General features: G+C 35.5%; 1 protein-coding gene across 3 annotated transcripts in view; it reads right to left on the reverse strand.

Annotated features, from left to right (window-relative positions):
- LOC128864533 (dual specificity tyrosine-phosphorylation-regulated kinase 2) overlaps window positions 1–27,918 on the reverse strand; it is a 279,974-nt gene that overhangs the window by 77,250 nt on the left and 174,806 nt on the right. For all 3 annotated transcript variants that reach the window (XM_054104235.1, XM_054104236.1, XM_054104237.1), the window contains 4 exons: window positions 10,531–10,674; window positions 7,333–7,903; window positions 1,523–1,692; window positions 295–572 (listed from right to left, as the gene is read on the reverse strand). In XM_054104235.1, coding sequence (XP_053960210.1) covers window positions 295–572; window positions 1,523–1,692; window positions 7,333–7,903; window positions 10,531–10,554 — 1,043 coding nt within the window. In that variant the 5' untranslated portion in view covers window positions 10,555–10,674. The remainder of the gene's footprint in view (window positions 1–294; window positions 573–1,522; window positions 1,693–7,332; window positions 7,904–10,530; window positions 10,675–27,918) is intronic.

A 27,918-nucleotide genomic window follows, 5' to 3' on the forward strand; every position in this document is an offset into this window, starting at 1 on the left:
GGTCGAATAACATCAACAGATCACACAGTAACGTGAAGTGCTTCTCTGTATATTCTCGAGGATTTTCCTTTGCCCGATTTAGGTTTACCCGAAAGGTTTAACTAATAAGGGCAAGTACTGGCTAGGTATTCTAACAGCAGATCTTTACGAAAATAACCTCTTTACACCTAATTTTGCTTAAGACTTTTTCTTCTTTCATATCCACATATATATTATATGTATGTATGTATATATGATTATATGTTTCGTGCTTAATATATTATATTTTTTCTTTGTTTTAACTTTTCCACTCACCTCAACAACTCGAATGTAATGCACAAATGCTTTCGGAAATAAGTATAGTCCAGCATATGTATGACATTATGAGATCCATCGGCGTCCTTTTCGCGCAATTCATCGAGAATATTCAATTCTACCACAGCCTGATTGAGGAAACGCCTTTTGTTACGTATAATCTTAATGGCCACATACGTATTGGTTTTGTGATCCATGGCGCGTATAACTTGACCGAAGCTACCCTTGCCGATTACTTCGAGTATCTCATAGCGGAAGGCAATGTGATCGTGCTCGTTCTGTTGAAAGGGAGTATAAAGAATTTTACCAAAATTTTTTTATAACCTCTATGATAAAATGCTTTCAAATGAGCATAGTTTTAACATATGGTAATTGGTTAAAATAATAATTTTTTCAATTTTTTTTTTAATTAATATATATTAAAAAAAATTTTTTTTTTAATTTTTTAAAATTTTTCTTTTAATTTGTACAATTTCTTTAATTTTTCCTTTGTTTTATTTTTTAATTTTTAAACTTTTTTAATGTTCGAAATTTTAAAATTTTTCTTAAATAAATTTTTTTTTTTAATATTCTAATTGTATATAACCCCTGAAGACTGACGTAAAATTGGCAAAATTTTTATGACGAAAAAATATTTATTTAACAAGACCGAAAAAATTATGGAGACACAGCATCCACTTTATTTGGGTCAGAATAGGATGAGCTGGTCTTGTAATTGGAATTTTACCAAATTTAAGAAAAAAAAAACTATCTTTAAATCTCTAAATATAATTAGTTTTTCAAACAAACTATTTCTTTTTTCAATATAATATGTTTTTCTTCCAAATATAATTTCATTCAAAATAACTTTTTATGTATCCAAGTACTTCTTTTCGCATGTTTGTTTTTTTAATTATTTTTCTAAATTACATTTTTTTTTTCAAAATAATTTTTCTAAAATAATTATATTATTTTTAATTTAAAAAAAAATTAAATTCTTTTAAACATTTTTTTTTTTCAAAAACTTTAACATAATAAAGGTTGTTTTATAAGTTTTTAAGCTTGGTTTGTTTAATATCCATAAATTCAGGTCCTGAACTTGTTTATTTATTTTTAAAACAAGTTTTAGAAAATACCATTTATCAGTTTTTATTGCAAAGTTGTATGTAGGTATGTTCGAGTAAATATTTTTCAAGTAAATTTTTAAAGAAGTCTTTATTTAATTTTTGTAATCTGCATTTATACTCACAATTTTATAGTTTCCATTGTCATCGTCAAAGCCCGCATTGGCAGTTCCGTTCGTTGTTGTTTTATTATAATTTTTATTTGCATTCTGTCCAAAGTACCAAATTTCCTTGTAGACTTTCAGTTCTTCAAATTCTACATCAGTTAAATAGTTGCGGAACTTTTTGACGAGCTCTAAAAAATAAAGATTATTTAATTTAATTAAATAATCAAAATTAATTTGCATTGACAAATAATTGAAATTAATCTTTCGTTATGAATAATCAAATTTAGTCTTCCATGAGGAGTAAGCCAAAAAAACCTGCCCTTATGATTAATCAATCACTCAACAGATGATCCATTTCTAAAAAAACATCTCAAAGAAAAAATGCGCCAATATTTTCAAAACCAAAAAAAGCAGCAGGCTGTGACGAAATCTCATCAGCCATCTGATGTTCTCAAACTCTTAGATGACAGTGGAATGCTAACCCTAATGAAAGCGTTTAACCACATATGTATGTATATGAAACTGCTAAATATCCAAGCTCATGGTTAAAATCCACGTTTTTTGGGAGGCCGTTATGGAAACAACTCAATTTGGCTTTAAGAAAGGGTTTGGGACCAGAGAAGCAATATCTACGGTAGCCTTCAAAGGCTTACACAAAAATCACAGCACGCAAATAAAGATATCTGCATGTGTTTCATAGACTACGAGAAAGTCTTCTACAGCGGAGTGAGACAAGGTTGCATACTATCGCCACTATTATTTAACGTGTACGCAGAAAAAATATTTGAAGAAGCAATAAATGACGCAGAAATAAGTATTAAAGTTAATAGGATATATAACATTTGCCACGCAAACGATACATCGCTAGTAACAAACAATTTCCAGGTTCTACAACTGAGGGACTATTCCTATGCGAGACTAGCCACAGGGGGCAAAACAATAGAGATAGTAAAGAACTTTAAATATTCAGGATATAGGAGTATTCAGCCATACCAATGATCATGAAATAAGAGACAGAATATAAATGGCTAGAGCGGCCTTCATGAAGATTAAAAAAATACTCACACGTCGGGTCATACCTATTTAATCAAAGAAAAGATCTTTAAAATGTTATGTAATATCAACGCTCTTATATGGATGCGAGGCCTGGACGTTGAAAACCATAAGCATACACCGACTAGAATCCTTTGAAATGTGGTGCTATAGGAAAATTATGAGAATAAGCTGGACTGACAAAATATCAAATTCCGCAGTGTTAAATAGATGCAAACCTCTAGGAACACAAAAAGAAGGAAAGTCGCTTACTTCGGACACATAACAAAGGGTGACAAATACGAAATCTTAAAACTGCTGATACAAGGAAAAATGGAAGAACAAAAAGGAATTAATAGGAAAAAACGGCGTGGCTAGACAAAATCAAGGAATGGACAGGTCTCAAAACAAGCGGCAAACTAACAGTGGCAGCGAGAAACAGACACAAATATAATAACATCGGCTAAGATCAAAATAACGTTTGTATCTAATCGCGAACATCCAGCATGGCTACGCCGATTAAGAAGAATCAAAGTGAATCTGCTTTTTTGAGTAATCAAATCAATTTAATCTCCAATCATTAATATTAAAATCAGTCATCAATAATTAATAATCAAATTTAGTTTAGATTTATTAGATAATGACAACGATTCATTAAGCTTCAATAGGAAATTTCGAAACTAATTTTTCAATGAGCTTGAAATTAGATTTGAATTAGTTTTTTAATTCCTTCCGATATAAAATGCTTAAAAGTTCTTTTTTGCCACCCAATATAGCAATTTCACATTCAAGAATATCTACTAATTCATTTACTAAATTTAAAATTTTTTTTTTATAAGTCAAATACATCTGTATTGCTCAAACCACTTAACTTTTAATTAATCAATAACAACTAATCGAAATCTTTTATCTACTATCCTCCATTTAATCACCCGATTAATCAAAATTAAGGTTCTGAAAATAAGCTTTTTAATCCGAAAAGTAAGTCAGTGCTTCAACTGCGCCCGAGTGCTAATTAATAAAATCCCAACATGGCGGCACTTTTGTAGCTTTAAATTAAAATAAGTAAAAGTGAAATAATAAAAAGTCAGCATTAATTAAAATTGTACGCCTTGCACCTCGCACACTCACACATATGCATTCAAAAATATTTTCTCACGCATTCAATTCAATTTAACTTCAATGTGCGTACATTTGCACTCTTTACTCTCTACACTGCCTTCCTTCCTCACTCTCACTCTAGAGGTTCCTTTACATTTCCACTGCTGTACATTACCGTGTGTCCTTCGGAGCTTCAAACACATGCATGCGCACACACACTCGCGCATATTTACGAGGTGACGCAGTTACCCGTGAACGCTTCACCCGCTCAGCATATTTAAATAGGAGAAGAAAACAGAGAAAAAAACAGTATTTTTCAATTTATTTTAACACAGGAAATCCATTTGTGTTCGGATATGAATAAAATATCCGCGCACTCGTTAGCCCTCACTAATGGGTATTTCAAATGTATATATAAAATATCTACATAGCTATTTGTACATCAACATTTAGTAGCGACGAAGGGGGGTAATATGAAAATCCTATTTCATTTGCTGTCATTCAACCACTGTTGGCCAACGGCAATCAAAACATACGAGGAATGCAGCTTAATTAATATTTTATATGTTCAAAACGTGGATAATGCCCGACCTTGGAGAATTTTTTTTTTTTGCATTTTTTTAGAGAAAATTGACAATTAACATTGGGTAGGTTGAATAGGACAAATATAAGCGGAGGTCGCCAAAACGGCTGCAAACTGAGACTAGAACTACTTTTTGTGGCGTCACGAGTGTACGTTTTTATAACGCTTAGTTTTCGTAGTAAATTTTGAAATGGAGAACAATTTTATGTATCTACATATAATAGCATGTTTCAATTGCTTCCGATTTTATTCACTCTCGCTGTAATTCTCAACGGCCTTATGAAACATTTGAAATGTATGGTAGGCAATCACTGAGACCTTTTTCCAACAAAATTGCCGCCGAGTTTTTTTTTGCGTGGTATATATGTAGGTAGAAGGTCCTGGGCTCGATCCTCAATGCAAACATTACTTATAAGAACAAAATGGCTAGCCGCGATTTCCGCTCGGTATGCCAAGGTAACCTCCAAGCGCATTTGTACATTGAAATATCTTCTCATAAAGACTATGATATTCATGGACAACCGCAAGTATTTTTCTAATTCTTGTAGTTAGACAGTAAACAAGACCTTAGCCTAAGTGAAGGTGTGCACGAAATTGGACGGAGACAGTGTCTGACTTCCCCTTCGGCCGCTTCAAAATACTTTATTACCAAGTCTATGTGGGTATCACCCACCAGGTACAAGCAGAAAAGAGTAAGGCTGATTAGCTGACTAGGCAGGGAACCCGTGAGGTATTTTGTCTTTGAGGTTATGGTTGGTTCACTTTGGCTACCTGTAGTCTGCTCTTGTTGTCGTTGTTGTTGTGTAAGTGGGTGAGCATTTCTACGGAAATAATCTCAATAAGGGGCCAGCGTACTACTGCCACTGTTCTCGCATGATGCGTTGTTGATGTTTTTTTTTTTTGTTTTAATCAGATCTATTTCGTGGGATTCAAGTGTAACAGCAAACTTTTTAGCTTTATCTCTGTGTCAGGCTCTTGACTCGGAATCAGTTCAGCGAATGCTGGGTAAAAATATTTGCATACAAGATCTTGTAACCCCTCGTGCACTGAAACCACTCGAAGGGGCTGCTAACGCTAACAAAATCGCAACTTTCAATGGAGGATAGGGGATCTTTCTCAGTACCCGACCGAATGGGTAACCATGCGAAGGGATTACAAATAATTACAAGCGCTTTTTGCAGTCAAATCATTTTAGTATCTATGTCGTAGTAGCCCTGCTTTCGTGGGATAAAGATGCAGTCATGTTGGCTCCCATATTTTAACTACGACTGAGGAGGATAGACATTAGCTGTTCGCACGACAGCGTGCGGTGTTTTTAACGTGAGTACCGGCCGGCAACAGTGTGACTCCACGAGGCTCAAAAGCACAACGGATCAAATCTAAGCGTTGATTAGCACCCAAAAAAAAAAAAAAGGATTTACGATACCAATTGGCAGTGTGAAATGAACGCACTCACCATTTGGGTGGTGTTCGAGGCCTATCTAAATCTCTGCCGTACTATGGGTCCGGCAGCCGGTTGTAATGCAACTCCACACCGAGTCGAAGATGCTCTGCCCGCATTTGGGTGTTAAACCACAACCACCGCGATACTCCCTCAGGGAACTAGTGGACATACCCTAAATCTCATAAAAGCACACACAAGGTCCAGCTAATCAAATGAATGTCTAAAAATTCTATCGACGTCTGAATACTTCACGCGCATACTGACTTAACAATACGACATTCCGACGGGTGAAGACTACACCCTTCACATCATATCGTCCATTGTTCCAACTAGTCCTCATACTCGCAAGATTCCTAATGTCTGAGTACAACGGGCATTCGCATAGGACATGCGCCCAGTTCTCTCTTGGCGACCCACAAACAAATCCTTCACCTACATATCCTACGACTTTTTTTCGTTTCCACGACAGTCGGTTCTACGTTACTGGAACGATCCGGATATATATTCGGCCAAGGACTGTCACTCCAGCAGCATTCGCCGTACATTTATGGGGAATGTTTATGCTGCTACCACAACAACAACGAGTTCTTTTTACATACACTCTGTTACAAAATTGAAAGCCCGCCTGTATCTTTTTATAAAGACATGGTTTATACTACAACAAAAATCATATAACGCAAAGTTTAAAACTTTGTATGAAATTTTTCAAAACTTTAAACTTTCTAACCTATTACGACGGGCATGAAACTCAAAAAAAATTGAAAAAGTTTTTTTCTAATAGCGGTTACGTCTCAGCAGATAATTGCAAACCTCCGAGCGAATTTATGCCATGAAAAAGCTCCCCCAAAAAAAACCATCTGGAGTAGGCCTGAAACTGTGGGTTCCTCTATTTTTGAAAAAAAAAAATTAAGATGCACACCACAAACAGGAGGAAGAGCTCAGCCAAACACCCAACGTGCGGTGCAAACGCCAATTATTATTTTTATAAGAAATTCGTTCTTAATTTTATTGCTAGCTGGGTATGAAAATGGCTAGTAAAGCTGAGCTCCCCTACTTATTTAATTTATTTTCACATTTCGCTTGGTGTATTCCGTTTTTTTTTTCTTGCCTTCTTTTGCCATTTGCTTGCAATTTCTCTAGCCGCAGTTATCCTTGACCTTAATATAATTATTTTAAATTTAATTATCAACGACGCGCAGCTGAAGCACACACTTGCGCACGCACCCGACCGTCGGGGTTATTGAATGACAGTGACGCGTATAATTTTACCACAAACACCAAGTTGAGAAAGAAAAATAAAATAAAAGCTTGAGTAAAAGTGTACCGGCTGTCGTTACTGTCCTACCATTGAATGAGACCAAAAGTGAAGCGTCACTCCAGCACAACTGCGGACGGCTGCGAGGATTGAAGCGTAGAAATTGAAATTGTAAAGCAAATAAGCCTCGAGCGCAAATTGCCTCAGTGCATAGCGCAAATATGGTTAGCTGAACTTGAATGAATACCGTTAACACAAAACAAACACACATAAGCAACTGAAGGGCAAATTCTAGCAAACTGTCCACATACAAACGCCCACACACACACATCTATTTGCATTACTTAAGTAAGCGTTTGGTTTTTTTCATTTTCTTGTTTTGTATTCCTTTTTTGTATCTTTGTTTCACCCACCTGACGGCGTCATCGGCGTAATGCATTTCATATTGTCACTGCTGCCACTGCCGCTGCTGCTATTCGATTTGGTCGATGAGCCCCGCTCGCCGCCGCTTGTCGAGCTGTTGCCATGCGATGAGATCGTTGTCGATGATACTGGTGAGCCAATATTATTGTTACTATTGTTGTTATTGTGACCATTGTTTTTGTTGTTGTTGCTGCTGCTGTTAATTTGTTTATTGGCAATAGTTGTCTGTTGTTGTTGGTTTTTGTTATTTGTATTGGTGTTGCTGTTGCTATTATTGTTGCTGTTGCTGTTGCTATTGTTATTGTTGTTGCCGCTGGTCGGGCTGCGCTGACGATGGCCATTATGATGGTTGTGACTGTGACTGTTCAAATGGTTGTTGTGCACATCAAGGCAACGGCCAGAGCGCGATGCGCCGCGCGCTATACCATTGCCACCAATAACACCACCACCACCAACGCCCCCATTGCACACATTGGGCAGATCGATGCGTGAATTCGAGAGACGATTGTCGCGATCGACAACAGCGCTCACGCGCCGTAATTTATCGTTGTCTATTTGAATCTGCAAAGAGAGAGAGACAGAGAGAGCGAAACAGTGAGTGAGAGTGTGAGTGAATGTGTTTGTACAAGTAAATCTTACGAACAGAGAAATTGAGATGCATGCATTTAGGCGCTTCGAAAAGTAGTACGGATGCTAATATGCGCAGCAGTGACAAGTTATTAAAGGAGAATTTTCTTCATTTAAATTAAATTAATTTAAATAATTTTAAATTTTCATACATATAACATTTTTGTAAATAATAGGAAAGAATTCGTATTAAAAGAAGAACTAATTTTGTCTACGCAGTGTAAGTAGTTATAGATACTTTTTGCGCCGCTTTGTGAGCTTATCACAAGCAAATTCTGTTAGATTACCATTTGCACTTTACGGCCTAACAATTGCAACTCTACAATTGGACCAGTTTTGGCTAGTTTTAATAGTTTTCTATTTTTTTTTATGTTCATTATTTTTGTGTTAAAGCGCAGCTCATTGCCTAGGTTAGGTTAGAATGGTTGCCCACAGCGTGGGGCTACTACGCTCAGTGCCTAGGAGGCACCGTAAAAGACAATTGTAAAATTTTATAAAGAAAAATTCAGTTCTAGAAAAGTTTCAGCGAACTTTTCATTCCAACTCCACAATTTTCAGTTACAGTTTTTAGTAATTTAGAGTTTGAGTGTGCAGTTTTGCACAACATTTAATTTTGGTATAATAAATTGCTAAAAAATATCGTTGATTTTTTGAAGTGAAACTTCTTAGGCGTCCATGGACGAGCGAGAGTGGAGAGTAAAATTTCAAGGCCATGCAACGTTTTGGACATTTTCGTTCCGCGAGAGAGAAAAACAGATATAACGTAGAAGAAAAGGAGAGAGAGAGAGAGCTATACCTTATATACATCTTAGATACACTTTAGGCTAGTTTTCGTGAGTTTATCTTAGAGGTTGCTAATTTCTAGTGAGAAATAACACTGCCTACTTTTTGGAGCTGGTTTGTTGGTGCAAACTTGTAGGAAATATATTTTTGGTGCCTACTTGTTGGCGTTATATTTCCTTGGTGCCTACTGTTTGGGGCGTTTTTGGTCCAAATATTTTTGGCGCTGTTTTTGGTGCCTACTTTTTGGCGCTTATTTCCGTTTCCTGGCTAGTGCTTGTGCGTACTATAAAGGGCTATCCATTCCGGCGTCGGATTTATTGGTATTGCCTTGCGGTAATTTATGCCGTTGCTGGGGTCCTAGAGTCACTGCGTTTGTCCGGGTGATAAACGGACTTTCTTTTTATTACTGTTTTCCTTGACGGCGATGCTCTTTTTATTCATACTTTCGTATGCATTAAAATTCAATAAGATATACTATACTGCATACTAAAGAGTGTTTCTAGAAATTCTAATTAAGCCCCACAGAAAGAGTATAAAATTCTACAGAAATAAGATTTTCGAAATTCCCCTTCAGTATTCAGTAGATATAGGATTTCTCAGGCAAGTACGGATTGGCAAAACATTCTCATACGACCGACACCTAGCCGGTGAATTAAAAAAAAATATATTTTTCGATGCCTGCACCACCTGGCTTAGTTTTTTTTTTTAAGTGGCGAATAGAAGGAGCCTGTAAAATCCGTAAATAACATTTTTAGAAATATTTCGATACCAGCGCCACCTGGCATAGTTCATAGTTCCTATGTCAAAAAATGTTCTTATGTAAAATATGGATGGACCACCCTGTATTTAAAATTAATATATTGTAGTTGCTCAGTATTCAAATATTTACTCCGATACCCAAGCGGCAATTAGGGCCCTAGGCTCTATTATGGTGCATATGGTCAGGGAATGTCTGGACTCTCTCTCGATTGGAGCAGAATTCTTCGATATGTAGATAATTTGGGTACCTGGTCACAGTGACATTCCTGGAAACTGCGAAGCCGATGAGCGGGCCAGGCAAGGGACCTGTGAGGTAGTGTGCCCGCGAAAAGAGATGATAGGGATCCCCTTGACAACCTGCGCTCTACTCCTGGAAGGACGGGCTTTGCACCAACTCAGCGAGCGCTGGGCAAGTACAAGAACTTGTAAGATCGCGCAGTCCTTTTGGCCACGTTTTGATAGGAGGCGTTCGAGAAACATTCAGAGGATGACAAAATCTCATCTCTCAAATTTCGTGGGCATCCTCACGGCGCACTGTCCGCGGGGTATACATGCCGTGACACTCGGAATTACTTCGAGTCCTTTTTTACCTAAGCTGTATGGAGGATGAGGTGAGATCATCTCAGCACCTGCTCCTTAGCTGCCCAGCCTTCGCGGGACTAAGATTCAAACATCTTGGTTCCCACTTCCCTTCTGCGTCTGCTGATTTAGCAGGTCTTGATATCAAAAATCTGATGAACTTCATCAGCAGCATTAAGAGGCTAACACAACCGCAAATTTGTCACCGTTCATAGACCACAAATACTCAACCCTCCCCACCGCTCTCCTTTTCGTCCAATCGTGTTTTCCTTCACCTCTTTTTGCCCTCTTGCAATGGTATCACAAAGGATGAACCCAACTTCTTTCGTCCAAGTGGGCCCACTCTCTGGGCAACCATCACTATCTAACCTAGCCTAACCTGCTCAATATTCTGTTACGCTTCATAAAACAATTTTTGACAATTTGGAAATTCTACTTACCGGCATTTCGCAACGATCCAACATTTTCCAATATTTATTGAAAATTTATTAAAGATCCTTAAGGGTATGGAGTTAATAGTTCAGTTTTTTTTTCTTTCTAATTTTACCGGACACGCGTACATTTGCGATTTGTGTGGCGAAGAGCTGAAAAGGGAGAAAAAGAAAAAATTGCATTACAAGAAAATTTCATTAAAAGAATTGAAGATTGATTCGATTGATTATTATTACAGAAATTAGTATATTATTATAGAAAGTTTAGTGTGGGGACTTAAATGGGATAAGATTTATTCTTTTTAACACTCTGTACAGAAGAAACGCACAAGTGCCTTACGAAGATGACATAAAATGCCCAAATAATTTGGTCTAAATAATTGCGAAGAATTGAGCGGGAGCTCGGGAACTCGGGAGACTAGCGTAAGTGCATTAGCCTGCCATTCCAGAGGTTGTGATCTACTTTCCTAGTTTCTATGTATAAAAAAAAACAAAAAAAAAAATTTCATTTCTCAACCCCAAGAACTTTATCCTTCCCATCCTTCCTTTCGCACAAAACTCAGCGCGCATCACTTGCATTGTGGCTGCTAAAACAAGCAAAAAACGAAGAAAAAAGACACAGTTTTTAAATTTAGCAAAGTCCTCAACCATCTGTGCGATCCTTCTGCCAAAAAAATGTTACACACAGATGGCGCTTCAAGCAGTAAGATGCCGTTGTTCCTTAGCAACGAGAGGTGGGCATTCCCACTACTTAGGACTGGTACCGGCAGGCTAATCACCTACCCAGTCAAGAATCAAATAGATTAACAAAATCAGTGCAAGACAAGACTTGTCGAGGCCCTATGGTGCCGAATGGCTGAGTATTTCTGTTAATTCAAATGCTGAGTATTTCTGTTAATTCAGTTAAGCAGACTCACACTGACGCATTTTATGGCTTCGGCAACCGTCACTGAAATTTTGCAACACATATTTTCGTAGAACATTTTAACGCCCGCCCAATTGTATTATTTAAACTTAATTTGTGGAGTTTTCTTAAAAAAGTGGGTCAAGTTGACCCGTAAAAAGAGTAGTTAAGAGGGTTAAGATGTTCCACAAAAACGATGCTCGCAAAGTTCGATTCTAAAATATTGACCATATTTCTATCGAAAATCGACTTACAAAACTGTTTACACGTAATAAAAAATGTTTATGACTAAACTTTGAAAACTTTGAACCACTGCGCAAAAACAAAAAAATGAGACGAGCGGGACTACAACTGTGTACTACAAAAACAGTCTACTCCAGATATAGTTTTAGGGTTATATATTGTAGTTTCAGACAAAAAAATTTAATTAGCGTAATTTACCCCTCTGATCCTCAAAATACTGTTTTTTTTTTACAAAGATCCACCAGCTGCGTTAGCTGGTTTATGTCATTCAAATGGATACAAACGCTCCGGCTCCCAAAGTATTCGAGGCGGTTGTTGGTGTTGTTGTAGCAGCATAAACATCCCCCATACTTACATACGGGGAATGCTGCTGGAGTGACAGTCCTTGACCGGGTATAAATCGGGGTCGTTCCGGTAACGTAGAACCGACTGTCGTAGAAACGCTGACTGTCGGTTCTCAAAGTATTCGATGCGGCACCAGCTGTTGGTAGTAGAGCAAGAGGAAGACCTTCTTATTCTGTATTTCTACAAAAACAAACTTACAAAAATTTTATATCACTCAGATAGAATGACAACTGCAGCCAGAAGAAAGGCACATTCGCTCAATCCAACCCAGCACTATCCCGAGTTTAATAAGGGAACTGGGTCTGGATGATGTACTGTGATGAGTAGACAACACAAAAGACCATTAGGGGAAGTGCAAACCGCAGGAAGTATTTATCTATCTCTCTAGATAGAAGATAGCGCAGCTACTGTCGGTAGACTGGCGCAAGACATCGAGAAAAAAACCTCAGTGAACTTCTGCCTTATTATAGAGAAGATCTTGAAAAAGTTATATAAACGTATCGCATTCATAATCCTTTTACTGCCACAATAAAGGCTTAAATATTAATAATTCAATACAAATTTTTAAGGTTACATGTGGCATCCTTCTAATTATCTCACTTGACCTATAAGCTACAGATAACAAATATCTCAATTCCGGTTTCAAGTTCCTGCTTCTCGTGCTAAAATTACCCAAAAAAATTACGAAGTCTTAATTTGCAACGGTTTAACTTTAGACATTAGAGGGTTAATGATCAATTAAACCTTAAATGAAAACAGCCAAATGTCACGTTGAACAATCAAAACAAACAAAAAACGATTTAATATTTAAAGATTTTACTGCACAACGGCTAGTCTTCACGCTTTGTCATTATTTACCGTCACTTTATCGGTGTTTTCACTGCAAAAATGTCAAAATCATACAATTGAGAAAACGGCGAAATTGTAAGCAAATACTTTTATACCTTCATTGCACAATTAAAAAGAAAAATTAAAAAAAAAAAAATACCTGCACCTAAATGCCATTTGACAAGGTAAATAAAATTACAAAAACAAAAAAACAACATTAATGCTGTTGTCACTTTTTATTGTAAATTTATGAGTTGTGTTGTAGGTTTGAGTGCATCTCCCAACACCCCTTCCTCGAAAGCCGATTGTTGTCGCTTCAACGCCAACATCAAATGTCAAAGGAGGTGGCGCAGCCTGCCTGCCAACATGACTGACTGACTGACTGACGGCTATACGCTCGATTCGTGCTGCGCATGCGCATTAGCGCACATAAACTGCAACTTGTTGGCTTTTCATTGCTGCTTTTAACAAAAGAAAATACCTCCCTATGTGCGCGTATTTGTATGTGTGCAGTTGCGGTCGTCGATGGAGTCGGAGACGGAGTCGAAGTTGTCGTTGTCATAATAATGACTTGTACTACAGGCGCATTCGACATGCGGAGCCATGGGCAAACGCAGCTATGAGTTGCTGCACATATAAAAACGTACCAGCCTACTCACATACATGCATGCACACATAGATACGTCAATAAAATAGTAAAACATCGGGCCATCAAAAACGGCTGTCAATTTGACTGACTGACTAACTCGTTAAGTTAAATGTGCGCGCCAACGTGCAAGTAGCGGTAAATGGTTGCAGGTATCGTTAGGCTAGTGGCTGTGGCTGATAGCTCGCTTGAATGGCGTAATAAATGAATGATTTGCTCTTGTTTTTGTTTTGTTTTTTCGTTTTGGCATTGTGTTGCATTTTACGAGGCGGCAGTTCGCGTCACGTAGTCTGCTCTTTACAGCTGTTGCTGGTCGTGTTGCAGCAGCTGTTGTTGCCAGCCGCAATTGTAGCCGCTTCATTGCAATTGCGATTGCCGTTGCTGTTGTTGTTGTTGTGCATGCATCCTTCCTATGTTGTGCTGCACCCAAATTGCCTGGTGCTTTCAGGTTGCTTGCAACTCCCATTCAAATAAGTGGCTTGTAAAAAATTATTACAATTTTCTTTTTAATAAAAAATGTCAATCAATTGGTTGATAAACTTTTTGGTTTTTATTTGTGTGCAGTTTAACAAGAATGAGGTTGATGATGGATGGTTGTGGTTGAAACGCAGTGTAGTGAATTTATTGGCAGAAGATGTATGAGGAGTATAAGCAGCAATTATTCACTTGAAGGACTCATTTACGGTGTTTCATGTTAGGCATTTGCGATGACAAAGTAAAAGCCAATAGCCACAGCTGCTGATTATGTTTCATATGAATAAATGAATAGAAAAAAAAAAACAAAAAAAAAACATTAAATAAAAAGAAAATGAAAAAATAACAAAATAAATGGAAAACATAAAGAAACAGGGGAACAGTTAGTTTAGATGTTACTTAACTCATCTTATCTTAACTTAATTTAACTACACATAACTTAACTTTACTTAGCATAGTTGAACTCAGCTTAAACTGATTCCGATAAACATAAATAACTTAATTTAGAATAATTTAACTAAACATAACTTAACTTTGCTCAACTTAGCATAACTGAACTTAACTTAGTTAAATAAACTTACATTACTTAGTTTAACTTAACATAACTTGACTTAATTTAATTCAACATAACTAATTTGACTCATCTTTACTAGTCTCAACTTAACTTAACCTTAAGTATGATACTTCACTTAATTTAATTTAACTTGACTTAACTTAGTAGAACTTAGGTTAGATTAATTTAACAAAACATAATTTAACTGAACTTAAGATAACTTAATTTAACTTAAGATAACTTAATATAACTTAATTTAACTTAACATAACCTAACTAAATTAACTTAACTTACTTAGTTTAACTTAACATAATTTGACTTCACTTAACTTAACATAATTTGGCTTCACGTAATTCAACATAACTTGTCTCAACTTAACTTAACCCTAATTTAATTTAACTTGACTTAACTTAGCTGAACTTTGGTTAGATTAATTTAACAAAGCATAACTTAACTTTATTTAACTCAAGATAACTTAGCATAACTTAACTTAACGTAATTTAACTTAACTTAACATAACTAAATTAACTTAACTTACTTACTTCAACTTAACATAATTTTACTTCTCTTAACTTAACATAATTTGACTTTACTTAATTTAACATAACTTGTCTCAACTTAACTTAACCATAAGTACTTCAATAAATACTAATAAACTTAACTTACTTAGTTTAACTTAATTTAAGTTGACTTCACTTAACATAATTTGATTTAACTTAAATTAACATAACTTGGCTTAACCAAATTTAACTTAGCCTAAAGTGGTTTAACTAAACTTAACTTATCTTAACGTGTCTCCACTTAACCAAACTACTACATTTGACTTCAGAATATTATTAAGCAACGGTTACTCATGAAGTCCTCTCAAGTTGTCAAATTGTTTTATGTAACATTTGCGGGCCAAATATTTCAAGAAGTTTCAGAGTATACAAATAATACGAGTACTGCATATTCCATCATTTTGTTTGTCTCTATTTATTTAAATTAAGCTACGTGTAGACTAATAATTATTGCGTGACAAAATTTATCTAGGCTAACCGGAACTAGGCTGTCACCATAGCCAAATTGGTAAGGCCTACATTGTAAACCTCGAGCATAAAACACCAATTGACAGAAACGGTTTTCTCTGAAGTAGTCGCCCTTCGGCAAGCAATGGGAAAGCTCCGACTGTATTTCTGCCACAAAAAGGATCTCCATAAAAAATCATCTGGCGTTTGGAGGCGTCATAAAAGTGGAGATACCTCAATTTGTGGAAACCCATCAAGACACACCCTACGAATATGAAGAGCGGCTCGTCGAAACACCCAATAAAGGCTGTGAGTGCCAAGTACAGGTGTCCCTCGAGTTACACGATTAATTGATTCAGTGTAACTCGCGACCGTGTAAGTGGGAACTCAGATTTATTGGATTATATTGCGTATTTCCATTTTTGAAGAGCAGAATGCAAAAGGATTCTGCACATAACTTAATGAGGTAATGAGGATGAAACGCCGAAATCGATTTTAGAAGCTTCTTACAGAACTTTGATTGACAACTTTTTCCAATGGCGGAGCAGTATCCTAATTTGTGGTTTCAACAAGATTGAGCAACTGCGCATACTCCAAAGCAGTAGTTTTTAGTCATTAGTAGGTCTTGTTTGGCCCACCCTGTATAATTGGAATTTCATATCCGATCTATGGAGCTTATTATTATTATTATTATTTATTTATTAAATTATAATTAAAATTATAAAGTAACATATTTACAGCACTAGCTACCAGGGCTATCGGCTATTAAGCATTTTTTCCTGGTCTTAAATAGCGTCAAGTTCCCTCAGTTCAGTGAACAGTTCAACCTGTTCATATTATTTGATTTTAATTTGATTTAATTTAATTTATTTTATTTTTCTTAATTTTTTTATTTTCTTTTTATTATTTTTTTTTTTTATTATTTTTATTTTTTTTTTTTATTTTTATTTTTTTTTTTTATTATTTTTTTTTTTATTTTACACAATTTATTTTGCTATATTCTTATTATTTTATTTCTATCATTTCATTTTTTTTTCTTACTTTGTATACCTCTTTTCTATTTCTTGCCTTCCACTTTTCTCCATTCCATGCGTTCATATATCACTTTTCCGGTTTTTTCGCATAAATAAACCACAAACTTTGACTTTTCTCTTCACCGCACTCCACCGCTTCAATTCATGCCCTTCGTTGGTCGAACAAAAAACGAACAGCCAACACACAAACATACACTGGCTATGCATTTTTACCTCTTATGCACCTTCGCACGTAAAAAAGGGTTAAAAATCGTTCGCCCGCGCTCATTAATTTTACTTCCTACCGCTTGACGCGTACCAACATCCACACAAGCATATTTCAGAAAAGTACAACAAAATCAGCTAACTCAATGCAAGTCAGTCGCACGCAATCATTTGTCTTTTACAGTCGCATTTCGTTACCCCTAGCCATTCAACTACCGTCAGCCAACCACCCGCACAAAAATGCATTGACGTGCGACGAGTGGAAGGGTTAACCTCAATGACTGTCATGCCATTTCTTAAAACATTTGTTGTTGTCATGTTCATAGCTGTTTTTGATTTTGTGTTACCTGCAATTTGTGACAAGTTGGCGTGCAACACATTGACGGCCGCACAAACGGACTGGCAGTCAAATATTTCCCTATACACCCATTTCTCCATGAGGCTTTTCGAAATAGTCGCGATTAAGTATCTATGTAGGTACGTAGCCAATGAAAGCTACAACAAGCAAAACAAAAAAAAAAAACAATATATATTTTCACGGTTGGTTTAGCAGCGCCACAAATTTTTCTCTCTGATTTTGTTTTTATTTTTTATTTATGTTTTGAGTCGGAAATTGTGGTAAAAACTTTTGACATTTAAGTTTTGTGCAGAGTGCGTGATTTGCTTTCCCACCGGCAGAGGGGTTGGTCTTCAAATAGGCAGCATTATTGTCTGCTTTACATGCGTACATATGTAAGTAGTACATATAAAATTTACATTTGTTGTTGCCTCATTTTGTGGCTTGGTAATTACCGTCGAGTTAGTTTGTGGTTATTTAGTTAGCCATTTATAGCCGGTTTTAATGAAAAGTGTACAAGACAAAATTGTGCCGAATTGAGATATATTTTTCTATGTACTTTTTAGTCGCTAGTTGATATATGTATGCAAAAAAAAACAACTGGGAAGTCTGAAGTGTGGCGAATTTCATTAGCTAATTCATGATGTGTGTCTCCTAGATACGTATGTACAAGGGAAGTTCAATGAGTACCCGGGTTAGAAAAAAAAAAATTTTTTTTTTTCAAAAAAGTTCCCTTTTAGAAAGATGCACTTCCCCCAACGCTTCGCTCATTTTTTAACCCCTCAAAAAAATAGCAATTGTTGAACCCTCCAAATCACGCCTCTGTCTCGGTGATGACTTCCGTGCTTGAACTAAAACTTTTTCTCGCGCGTCATTGTCGACAGCTCCAGGTGAAAGTGCTGGTGTGTTATGGTGGTGAAACAGTATCTTCTTTTTCGCCAAATGCGGCTGTGTCTTCTTCAATATTTTGTACAAGCGGTCCAATAACTCTCTGCAGTATTGCCCACTGATCGTCCTTCCTTTTTCTAAAAAATCTATGAGAATGACGACGTTCGCATCCCAAAACCGGAAGAAATTCATTGTTTTGATTATTGCTTAGTTTCTGGTATGTAATGATGAATCCAGGTTTAATCAACTCGACGCAACAATCCCTTCGCATCTCACTTAAATTGCTGCAAACACTGTTTCGAAGTTAAAAGCCGCATCCGCTAGTTCTTCACCGTGAGCAATCGCGGCACCCATCGGACCGATAATTTTTTCATCGCCAACTTATCATGTAAAATATTAATTGCCATTCCGGTCGACACCCCTATGGTCTCTGTTACTTCGCGCACTTTCATTTGTCGATAAGCGAGAATCATGTCGTGGACGTCTGCCGGGAGTCTTGGTCCCTTCTCATCGGAAATGGATGTTCGCTCACGTTTAAATTTCTTCTTCTTCTTCTTAGCCTCACAGTCCGTGGTGGACCATAGCTTCATCAACAATTTTTCTCCACTATATTCTATCCATGGCTACATCTCTCCAGTTGTGTACGTTCATTTGCTTAAGATCTGATTCGACGTCATCTAACCATCGCTTTCGTGGGCGTCCTCTTTTTCTTCCTCCAATTGGTGTTAAAATAAAAGCTTTCCTAGCATTTCGCTCTTTCGGCATGCGCAGTACGTGCCCAATCCATCTAATTCGTTGGGCTTTGAATAGATGGCAGCTACCGCATTCGCTAAAATAATGAAATCGAAGAAATCGTTCACGTTTAAATTTATTGAGCCAATATCTAACTGTGGTCATAGATGGCGAAGCGTCCCCCATAGGTAGCATCCAACTTCGCTTTTATCTTTTTATCAAAAAAAAAATTACCGAACAGTACTGCTATTTTTCCATCTCGGCGAAAATCAGGAAACACGTCTTATTCTATTCGAGCTTCCAAAGCTAACCCTAGCTAACCTATCAGTCAGACTGAAATATGTTTTGCCGTCGTTTGATAGATGGCTGCACACGATGCTAATAGAAATTTCTCTCAGCAACGCCCTCTATCATCAAACACGGGCACTTATTGAACCACCCTCGCATGCATAAGTATTTTAGAGCAAATCTGAAGTCGCTTAAAAATCAGATTGATTTTTGACAATTTTTTTTCGTTCAAGTGTTGAGGTAAGTTCCATTTCTAAATATTGAAAATAAAACTAAATAAAGTTCTTACAATCGGCGACTTCATCGTAATATATTAAATATTTAACTGGCGCATACTCGCGAAATATATTAAATAGTAAGCTGACTAATTGCAGGCAAATTCTCTTCTAGCTGAGGCGTTTAATTCATGCGCTCTCTTTACGTAAAAGCTTCAAGCAGCCCAACTAAAAAAAATTTCGTTTAAAACAAACAAATCTGCGGAAATGATAATGTTTCATTTGTCGCTCTCATTGGAACAACACTTGCATTTACATAGAATAATAAATAAATAGGCAAAAGCAAAACAAAAACCGCAGAGGGAGGCTTGTTGGTATAACTGTAAAAAGTTATAGCCGCCAGCTACATACATCTAATTGCGCTACCAGCAGCTGCTTAGCTATTTGGTATTTTTGTTTTTCCAAACTGGCTTGTGCCATTTCTATTGTTTTTTCCGGTATTTTTCTACACCACCAGAGCATTTCAAGTGTCACCACAGGCCAGTGGACAAGCAAAATGTTCTTCACAAAAACAAACCGAGGAGAGAAGTAAAAAAGAGACAAGCAGAAAAAACAAATTTGAATAATGTTTTTATAGCAATTAGGTCTTTCCCGCTCGGTTGATATTCAGATGTGTGATTGTATTTAGTAGACTCACATATTTATGTACTTAGTGCCAAACAAGCCTCCGTTCAGTATGGAGTGCATTGACCACTACTGCCGGTCAGCCAGCCAGCCAGCTAACTAGCGCGCTAGCCAACGAGCGAGCTGTGCTACCAATAACCAAGTGTCCCAGTTGTCGTGAAGGGTGCTTTTGACCTGCTTTATTTTAATTTTTTTATTTTTTTTTTGCGCTGTTTACTATGTTGAGCTGGCGCGCATTAAAAGGCGGCCACTGGAACGCTTCAGGGCATTTTACGATCGCACATACATACAAACATATTTATGTAGATAAAAGTAACTGCTTTTTGCTATTTTTTTAGCGCTGTTCTATCGCACGTTATGGCTGCCAATTGGTAATACTAATTCCCTCATTTGCTAAATGCCAAAGCACTTCACACTGATGACTGATCCACTTGTCGCTGGTCAATCAAATAGTCGTCCGCTGAAAGCAGCGAGTGTTAAATACAAGAAACAGGTGTCAAACTGTTGCGCTTCGGTCAAATACGGACCCTTTTGATATTTTGCCTATTTTTTGTGGCATTTTTGTTGAATTTGTGTTAATGTTTCATTAAATGGCGCACATATTCTTATATTGATTTTTTCAGTGGCTGGAAAGTAATGGCACAAGACAATGTGGCATTCGAATAAGTGTGACCTAGTTGCTGGTAAAGAGAAGGTTCTTTAAAAACTTTAGGGTAGGGTTGACATAATGTGCTACTGTAAGGCTGGTAATGGAATCAATTGAATGCATTAATATTCCTTTTAATTACAGATTTACTCATTCTAATAAAAAAAAAAATTTTTTTATGTATTCATATGTCTTTCATTTACAGTCGAATTAAATTCCTAATGCTAGATGGACCAACCTGTGGTTCTTCCACTTTTGGAAGCTTTTTGTAATCTTCTTTGAGAAAATTTTCTAATATTTATTTAGTTTCCATCTTTTCATTTTTTTTTGCCAAGATTACCAGCCATTTATATATTTAAAAATTTGATTATTTTTTATATTAAAGTTTTTCACTTGAATTAATTATTCACATTTTTAAACTCTACCGATTCGAATCGCAATAATCGAAGATTGCTTGCGATCAAAAAATAAAGAAGGCACAGATTTTAAGCACCACCGTTCAAGAGTTTAGTATTGGAATTTCTATCAGCGTATTTTAAATAGCTCTCGCGAATAAATTCCAAGTTCAAATTCGCGAAAATATTTGTTCTAAACTCAATGACAAAGGCCCGAACTCCAATTTATAAATGCGAGGATGAAAAATTATGATATGCAGTCTTTCGATCAGCAGCCAAGGACTCAAGCAGACGATTAGATAATCCTATTGAAATAAACGACAGTGGTGTACCTACTTAATAACTGTTCATATTACGAGTATTCACATCATTTGAGATAAGAGAGGAGGCAAAGAAGAATTTATTTCCATCTCTTTCCACAAAAAGTTCTGGGTTCAAAACCTATTAATGAAACAAAACAGCGAAACTAGAAAAAAATACAATAAGTGGCGATCTTCGCCTAGAAATATTAAGCTTTTGGGTGTTTTTTTCTTATGGCAAGAGCTCGGGTTTTACACCTCTCAGCTGAAAGTATGTCACTAACACGGAGGACTGGTGGCGAAATATAGTGAAACCAAGAAAAATATTCGTCCGCTGTAGCCGAATGGGTTGGTGCGTGACTGCCATTCGGGAGTGCGTAGGATTGAATCTCCGAGCATGAAACAGCAAAGTTATAGAAAAAATTTGTCTAACAGCGGTCACCCCTCGGCAGCCAATGGCAAGCCTCCGAGTCTATTTTTGAAATGAAAAAGCTCCTCATAAAAATATCTGCCGTTCGGAGTCGGCTTAAAACTGTTGGTCCCTCCATTTGTGGAACAAAATCAAGACGCACACCACAAATAAGAAGAGGAGGCCAAATACCTAACAGATGTGTACGCGCCAATTATATATTATTATTTTTTACTTATATTTTTTTAAGAAAAATATTTTTAAATGAATTGTATTGTATTTAATTTTGATTTCTTTTATTATCGTTTTAACTTTTTTATTAATTTTTGTATTTTTCATTATTTCCTATTTGATTTTTTTTTTTCATATTATCCTATTCACTTTTTTATGTTTATTTTTCTTATTATTGTATTTTTTAATTTCACTTTAAACAATGCCTTTTTGCTTACTTTAGCTTATATGAATTTAATTTTAATCTAACAATTTTAACAATTAATTTTAATTGTATTTTTACTTTAATCGTTTTTTTTAGTTGAATTTAATTGAATTTGTTCTTTTTTCAGTATAATTTTATTAGCGTATCTCATTTTAATTTGAATATTATTTATTCTTTTAATTTATATTTAATTTTCGTTCCTTTTTCTATTACATTTCAATTTATTTTATTTCTTGTTGGCGTGTTTAATTTAATTTAATTTATTTTATTACATTTTTTCTCTCCTTATTTTTTACTTAAATTAAGTTTTCGAAAGGTGTTATCTCTCGAAGAGGTGATCACAATTGGCCACCGGGATCTTGTGATTTAACACCTTGTGACTTTTTTCTTTGGGGCCACGTGAAAGAAAAGGTCTTCGCCAACAGCCCAGGGTCGATTCAAGACCTCAAAGATGGAATTCGTGAGGCTATCGAGGACTTAGGGCTGCCACTTTGCAATTCGGTTATGGAAAATTTCATCAAAACGATATTGCCCTGTAAGTGTGGTCTTAGTGGTCATTTGTCTGATGTTATTTTCCACTATTAACGGCATACCTTCCTCTTTATAATGAAATTAACATCCGATCATTTATACTAAAAAATAGCATTTTTCTTTGAATATCAAAATAACACCACTTATTGGATAACCCTTTATATTACTTCAACTAATTTAATTTATTTTTGTTGTAATTTAATTCGTTTCATTTATTTCATTTTTATTTTGTTTTTGTTTATTTTTTTGTAAAATTTTTATTTTAATAATTTTGTTTTTCGTTTTTATTTTTTTCCCCGTTTTCACTTTTTTCAACTTCGTATTCAACTTTTTCTTAATTTTAATTTTTATTGGTTAAGTTAATTTAATTTAATTTTTTTTTAATTTAATTTTTTTATTTTGTTTTCCAGTTTTTATTTTTTAGTTTACTTTTACTAACTTCTCACTTTCTTAACTTTTATTTTATTTTAATTGAATTTATTTACTTTTCTTTTATTATTTTTTTGTTTTGATTCATTTTTCGTTTATTTTTTGTTTCCCTTTATTTTGTTTCCGTTTTTTTGTATATATTTCAATTAATTTTATTTTACTGTAATATAATTTGATTTCTTTTTATATTTTGTTTAACCGTATTCAATTTTTTTGAATTTTCTAAATTTTTTTAATTTTATTATCATATTTAATTTTAATTTATTTCAATATTATCCCTTTTTGTTTTTGCTTTTGTTTAATTTTCTTTCTTGTATTTATTTGATTTTATTTAATTTCATTTAATTTAATTCACTTATTTCATTTTACTTTTTTCTCATTACTTTTGCATACCTGCGCTCCGCACTTTCTTGCATTTTCGTTCGCATTTGGCATCTTGACATTAAATCTTATGCAATGATGTCATTGGCGTGAAGTTTGTGCTCAAGTATTTGGCTCAAATTGCTCATACAGCAAAAATTGCACAAGTTCTTTCAATGTCAGCGAAAACGAAGAAAAAAGACCGCAATTCGTCAAGCAGTCAAAGAGTGAGTGCTTCGCTGCCCACCAGTGCAACCACGCTCGGCGACTAGTGCACAAAAAACTAAATACAAAAATTTCAAACAAAATTAAAAGAAATTAAAAAAAACTTTTCAACGACCATCAAACAAAAGACCACCAAAAGTTCGACAGTTGGCGGGCGTAAAGCATTTGCTGTGGGTGTCAAAGTAATGAGCAAAACAAAGTTTAAAGACAAGTGATTAAAATTGTATTAAATAAAAGTAATTTAAGATTTTGCTTTTGTAGCAAAAAAGTTTTAGATTTTCTTCCATTTCAATTTATTATAAATATATAAAAAAAAAATTATCAAGACATAAAAATTATATCTTCAGATAATTTTGTATAATTTGGTCAGCAGAGAATTGAGTGATTTTCAGCACACACGTACATATGTTCACACAAATTATTTATATGTTTCCATAATTATTTGATTCTTCATATCTATAATTGCAATTAGTCAATTAAATATTTTCTAGGTCTTTACAAGCTTAAAGTACAAGATTTTAATGCCACTTCGAATGCAAACAGATTTGAGCTGCCATTCATACTCCATTCCTCCTGCTTTATTTTTTTCCTATATAAATATTTTGTTTGCTGATTGTTTGGTGTCATATGATTGCTATTTTTATTGCTGTTGCCTACAGTCATTCATCTATGCAGATATTTATCACGGGCTTTGTTGCAATTGTGCCAACTGAAGATTTGTCGCATGCGGTGGCGTTTGCAAACGCGTTGTATTTTTATTGCTGATCGTCAATAATTGGAAATATATTTTTTTTACTAAATTTGATTTCGATCAATACCGCAATACTTAGTCAATGCCATAGCAAGTGATAATTTTTACATGGAAATACATAGAAAACAATTTAGCATAGTTTGACATACATACACACATGCATGCATACAAGCATACATACATACATACATACATACATACATACATACACATATACATGCATGCATACATATATACATGCATACACACAGATTCATATGCGCATAGTAGCCTCAGTTTATTAATTGACATTTTTTATTTAACGATTTATTTCTTTACAATTCATTGTCATTGGCTGCTGTATTCCAAGGTTGCCGCATTGCTTGCAATGAGTGCTGACAATATTTAAATAGAGGAGCGTGAGTGTGTAAGTGAGTCTCTTTCAAGTACCCGCTGGATGACTGCCAACTGATATCTAATTTATGAAGCATTGCTCTCTTGCCGTCCCTGTACATTTTTCCTACTTAGGAATTTTAAGGTTTCAAAATAAAATTTGAATAGGAAGCCGAGGAATTACAGCCAAATCCCGCCTTGGAAAGTTTTGAATATTTATAAGTTTTAGAAAGTTTGAGTTTTATTCCCACTTTTTTGAAATACTTGTATGCCTAAAATTTGTCTATCAAGAGATTCTAGTAAAGTACAGAGTCCTGCTGTTACACCATCCACATAATCTGCCCGATCTTGGCTCGCATGGGTTCCATGTTTCTTTAGGTGAAATCTGTATTAAAAGTAGCAACATTTGAGCCCATGAAAACTGAAAGAAAGGTGAAGTGAAAGAAAGCTGCTGATAGTAGATGGTTAACAGCACTGTTTCAAGCAATAAAAGATTAAACGTTAGTTTCATTATTCAATAGACATACCTTGTAGTTGACAGATAGTCTTTTGAGGTTAATGAAACTTTTACTGGCATCTCTTGAATCTCTGCCGGTTTGTCTATTCCACTTCCACAAATTAATTGACTTGTGAAACTTCGATCGGATTTCTAGGCTGTTTTTTTTTAATTTGCAAAAAATTTCAAATTAAATAAGACACAACTTGGGGAGACAGAGAACCTCCTTCAAACAAGGAGCTAATGTAGTTAGTAAGCGAACGAACACTTGGTGAGGAGCCAGAGCCTTCTTTATCTCGGCAGCTAATAGTAAAAACCTGGAAAGATGCGAAGGGAGTACGAATACTTCTTCAAAATGATCCCGACGAAGAACGCAGCTATACGCGTTGCCACGACAGTCGGTTCAACGTTACCGGAACGACCCGGATTTATATTCGGCCAAGGACTGTCACTTCAGCAGCAATCACATTATATATATGGGGAATTTTATGCTGCTACAACAACAAGACAAAGCAAACCAAAGGGTCGACAAAGTTGGACGAATATTTCCAGTACAAACAATCAGCGACAGTGAAAATTGTCGACGACAACTACGACGACATTACGTCAGATTAAAACAAGCCTTTAATACACTGTTTTCGTGTTTTTTTTTTTTTTGTTAATAGGAACCGATCTGATTTAATTTGATGTTGTTTTTGGTTTACGCCCAAATTTTGCGGAATTTTTCTAGGCTGTTAAGCCAATACCGGTATATAACATATTGGCTGAAAAGTCGAAAAGTCCCGGACATGACAAAGAAAACATCTTTTTTTTTGTTCAAAATTTGCTTTACTCATCAACGTAATTCCCACCAAGAACAACGCAATCATTCCAGCACCGCTGTAACATTTCAATACCACTTTTGTAGAACGATTTATCCTTTGCCTCAAAATATGCTTCAGTTTCAGCGATAATAACCGAAATTTCTTACTGGCGAGCATATTTTACATAGATCTGCGAACACCCAGTAGTCGCTGGGAGTCATACCTAGCGAATACGGTGTATATTCGAGCAATTCGAAGTTCCAGGTAGTTTTGTCATTGTTTTGATTGACTGGTGACACGACGCCTTATCTTGTTTTTGGTCAACAGTGAGCACTTTGAACAGAGCCTTCTCATAGTCAAATGCTCATGCAACATAAAGCCAATTTGTTCTTTTGATATCTTTACGAGGTCAGCTATGTCACGCAACATCACCTTTTGATCACTCAAAACAATTTTGTGGTTTTTTTTGATCGATAACTACAGAAATCGTCTCCCTTGGAACTCCACAGCGTTATGCATCCCCGGTGCCTCTACAACCACGTTTAAAGTCAGCAAATCATCGTTTTATTATTGTTTCTGAGGGAGTGGAGGGAGGTGCTTGTACTTGTAAGTACGCTTGAACGTACTTTATCCCATCAAGAAGCAGCGTAAAATTAAATCACAAAATTCTTTTCGACCCATTGTTTTGAAAATAATAAAAGTAGCGTCACTCTTAGCACAATAACTCACGAACTAAGGAATAGAATATCAAGAAATTTTAACAGCTGTCTTTCTAAGGTTAGTACTAACTGAAAAAGGGGTGAATGTAATAAAACTAGTGCCATCTATATGTTAGGCCTGAGAGTTTTCAGAGTATGTGTTAAATGCATATTGTGCGAAAATTTCGCTAAATAAATAAAAATTTGATTTAGCAGAGGAGAGTTAGTAGATGAAGAGAAAAATAAATCAAGGGCTAAGAGTAAATAAAATTCACTTCAGGCATCAAATGTTTCAAAACTCATTAAAAACTTAGTTAGTTCGGACTTCTAACAAAATATTACCCTGCTTCAATGAGGGATAATAAAATGAATATATTTGAGTAGAAATGGAGAATCAAATGCGCCACGAATCGAAGAATAATGTGAGAAGAAAGCGATAAGAAAGAAAGAATATAATTTAAAAAAAAGTTATCCATAAAACAATAAACTGTGAAACTTTCACTGATGAAGCTTTCACCGATGAAGCTTTCGCTAGTGGAGATATTGTAACTTCCAGTAAATATTCAGAGAGTAAAGCCAGTGAAAGTATCGATATCAAAATTGAGGTACGCACTTCAACGTAAGGGTAAATTTTACGCTAATCTTCAATATTTCGGTTTGTATATTTCATAAAACAATAACCTGTGAAACTTTCACTGACGAAGCTTTCGTTCATAAAGATAACTTCCAGTAGATTTTCAGAGAGTAAAGACAGGAAAATATTGATATCAAAATTGAGGTATGCAGGTATGTAGGGTATATTGTACCCTAATCTTCAAGCATAGACACCTAAATATTTCGTAAAACAACAAACTGTGAAACTTTCACTGATGAAGCTTTCGTTCATGCAGATAACTTCCAGTAGATTTTCAGAGACTAAAGGCAGTGTAAATATTAATATGAAATCCAAGTATGCACCTCAACTTGGAGCACTTGAATAACCAAGAGAAAACCGATGATTTTTGCAGAATATCTATAAATGCGATTACCCAAAATCAATTCAAAAGAGGTATTGCCTGAAAGTTTACATTAGTATAGCGCAAAAATGTCATCCATGAGCGCTTATGGCGAAAGTTTCGGCTGTGAAAAGTAAAAAGGTGGACTAAGAAAATAAGTATACTGGACT

This window comes from Anastrepha ludens, chromosome 5 (assembly GCF_028408465.1).
Source record: "Anastrepha ludens isolate Willacy chromosome 5, idAnaLude1.1, whole genome shotgun sequence".
Lineage (NCBI taxonomy): Eukaryota > Metazoa > Arthropoda > Insecta > Diptera > Tephritidae > Anastrepha > Anastrepha ludens.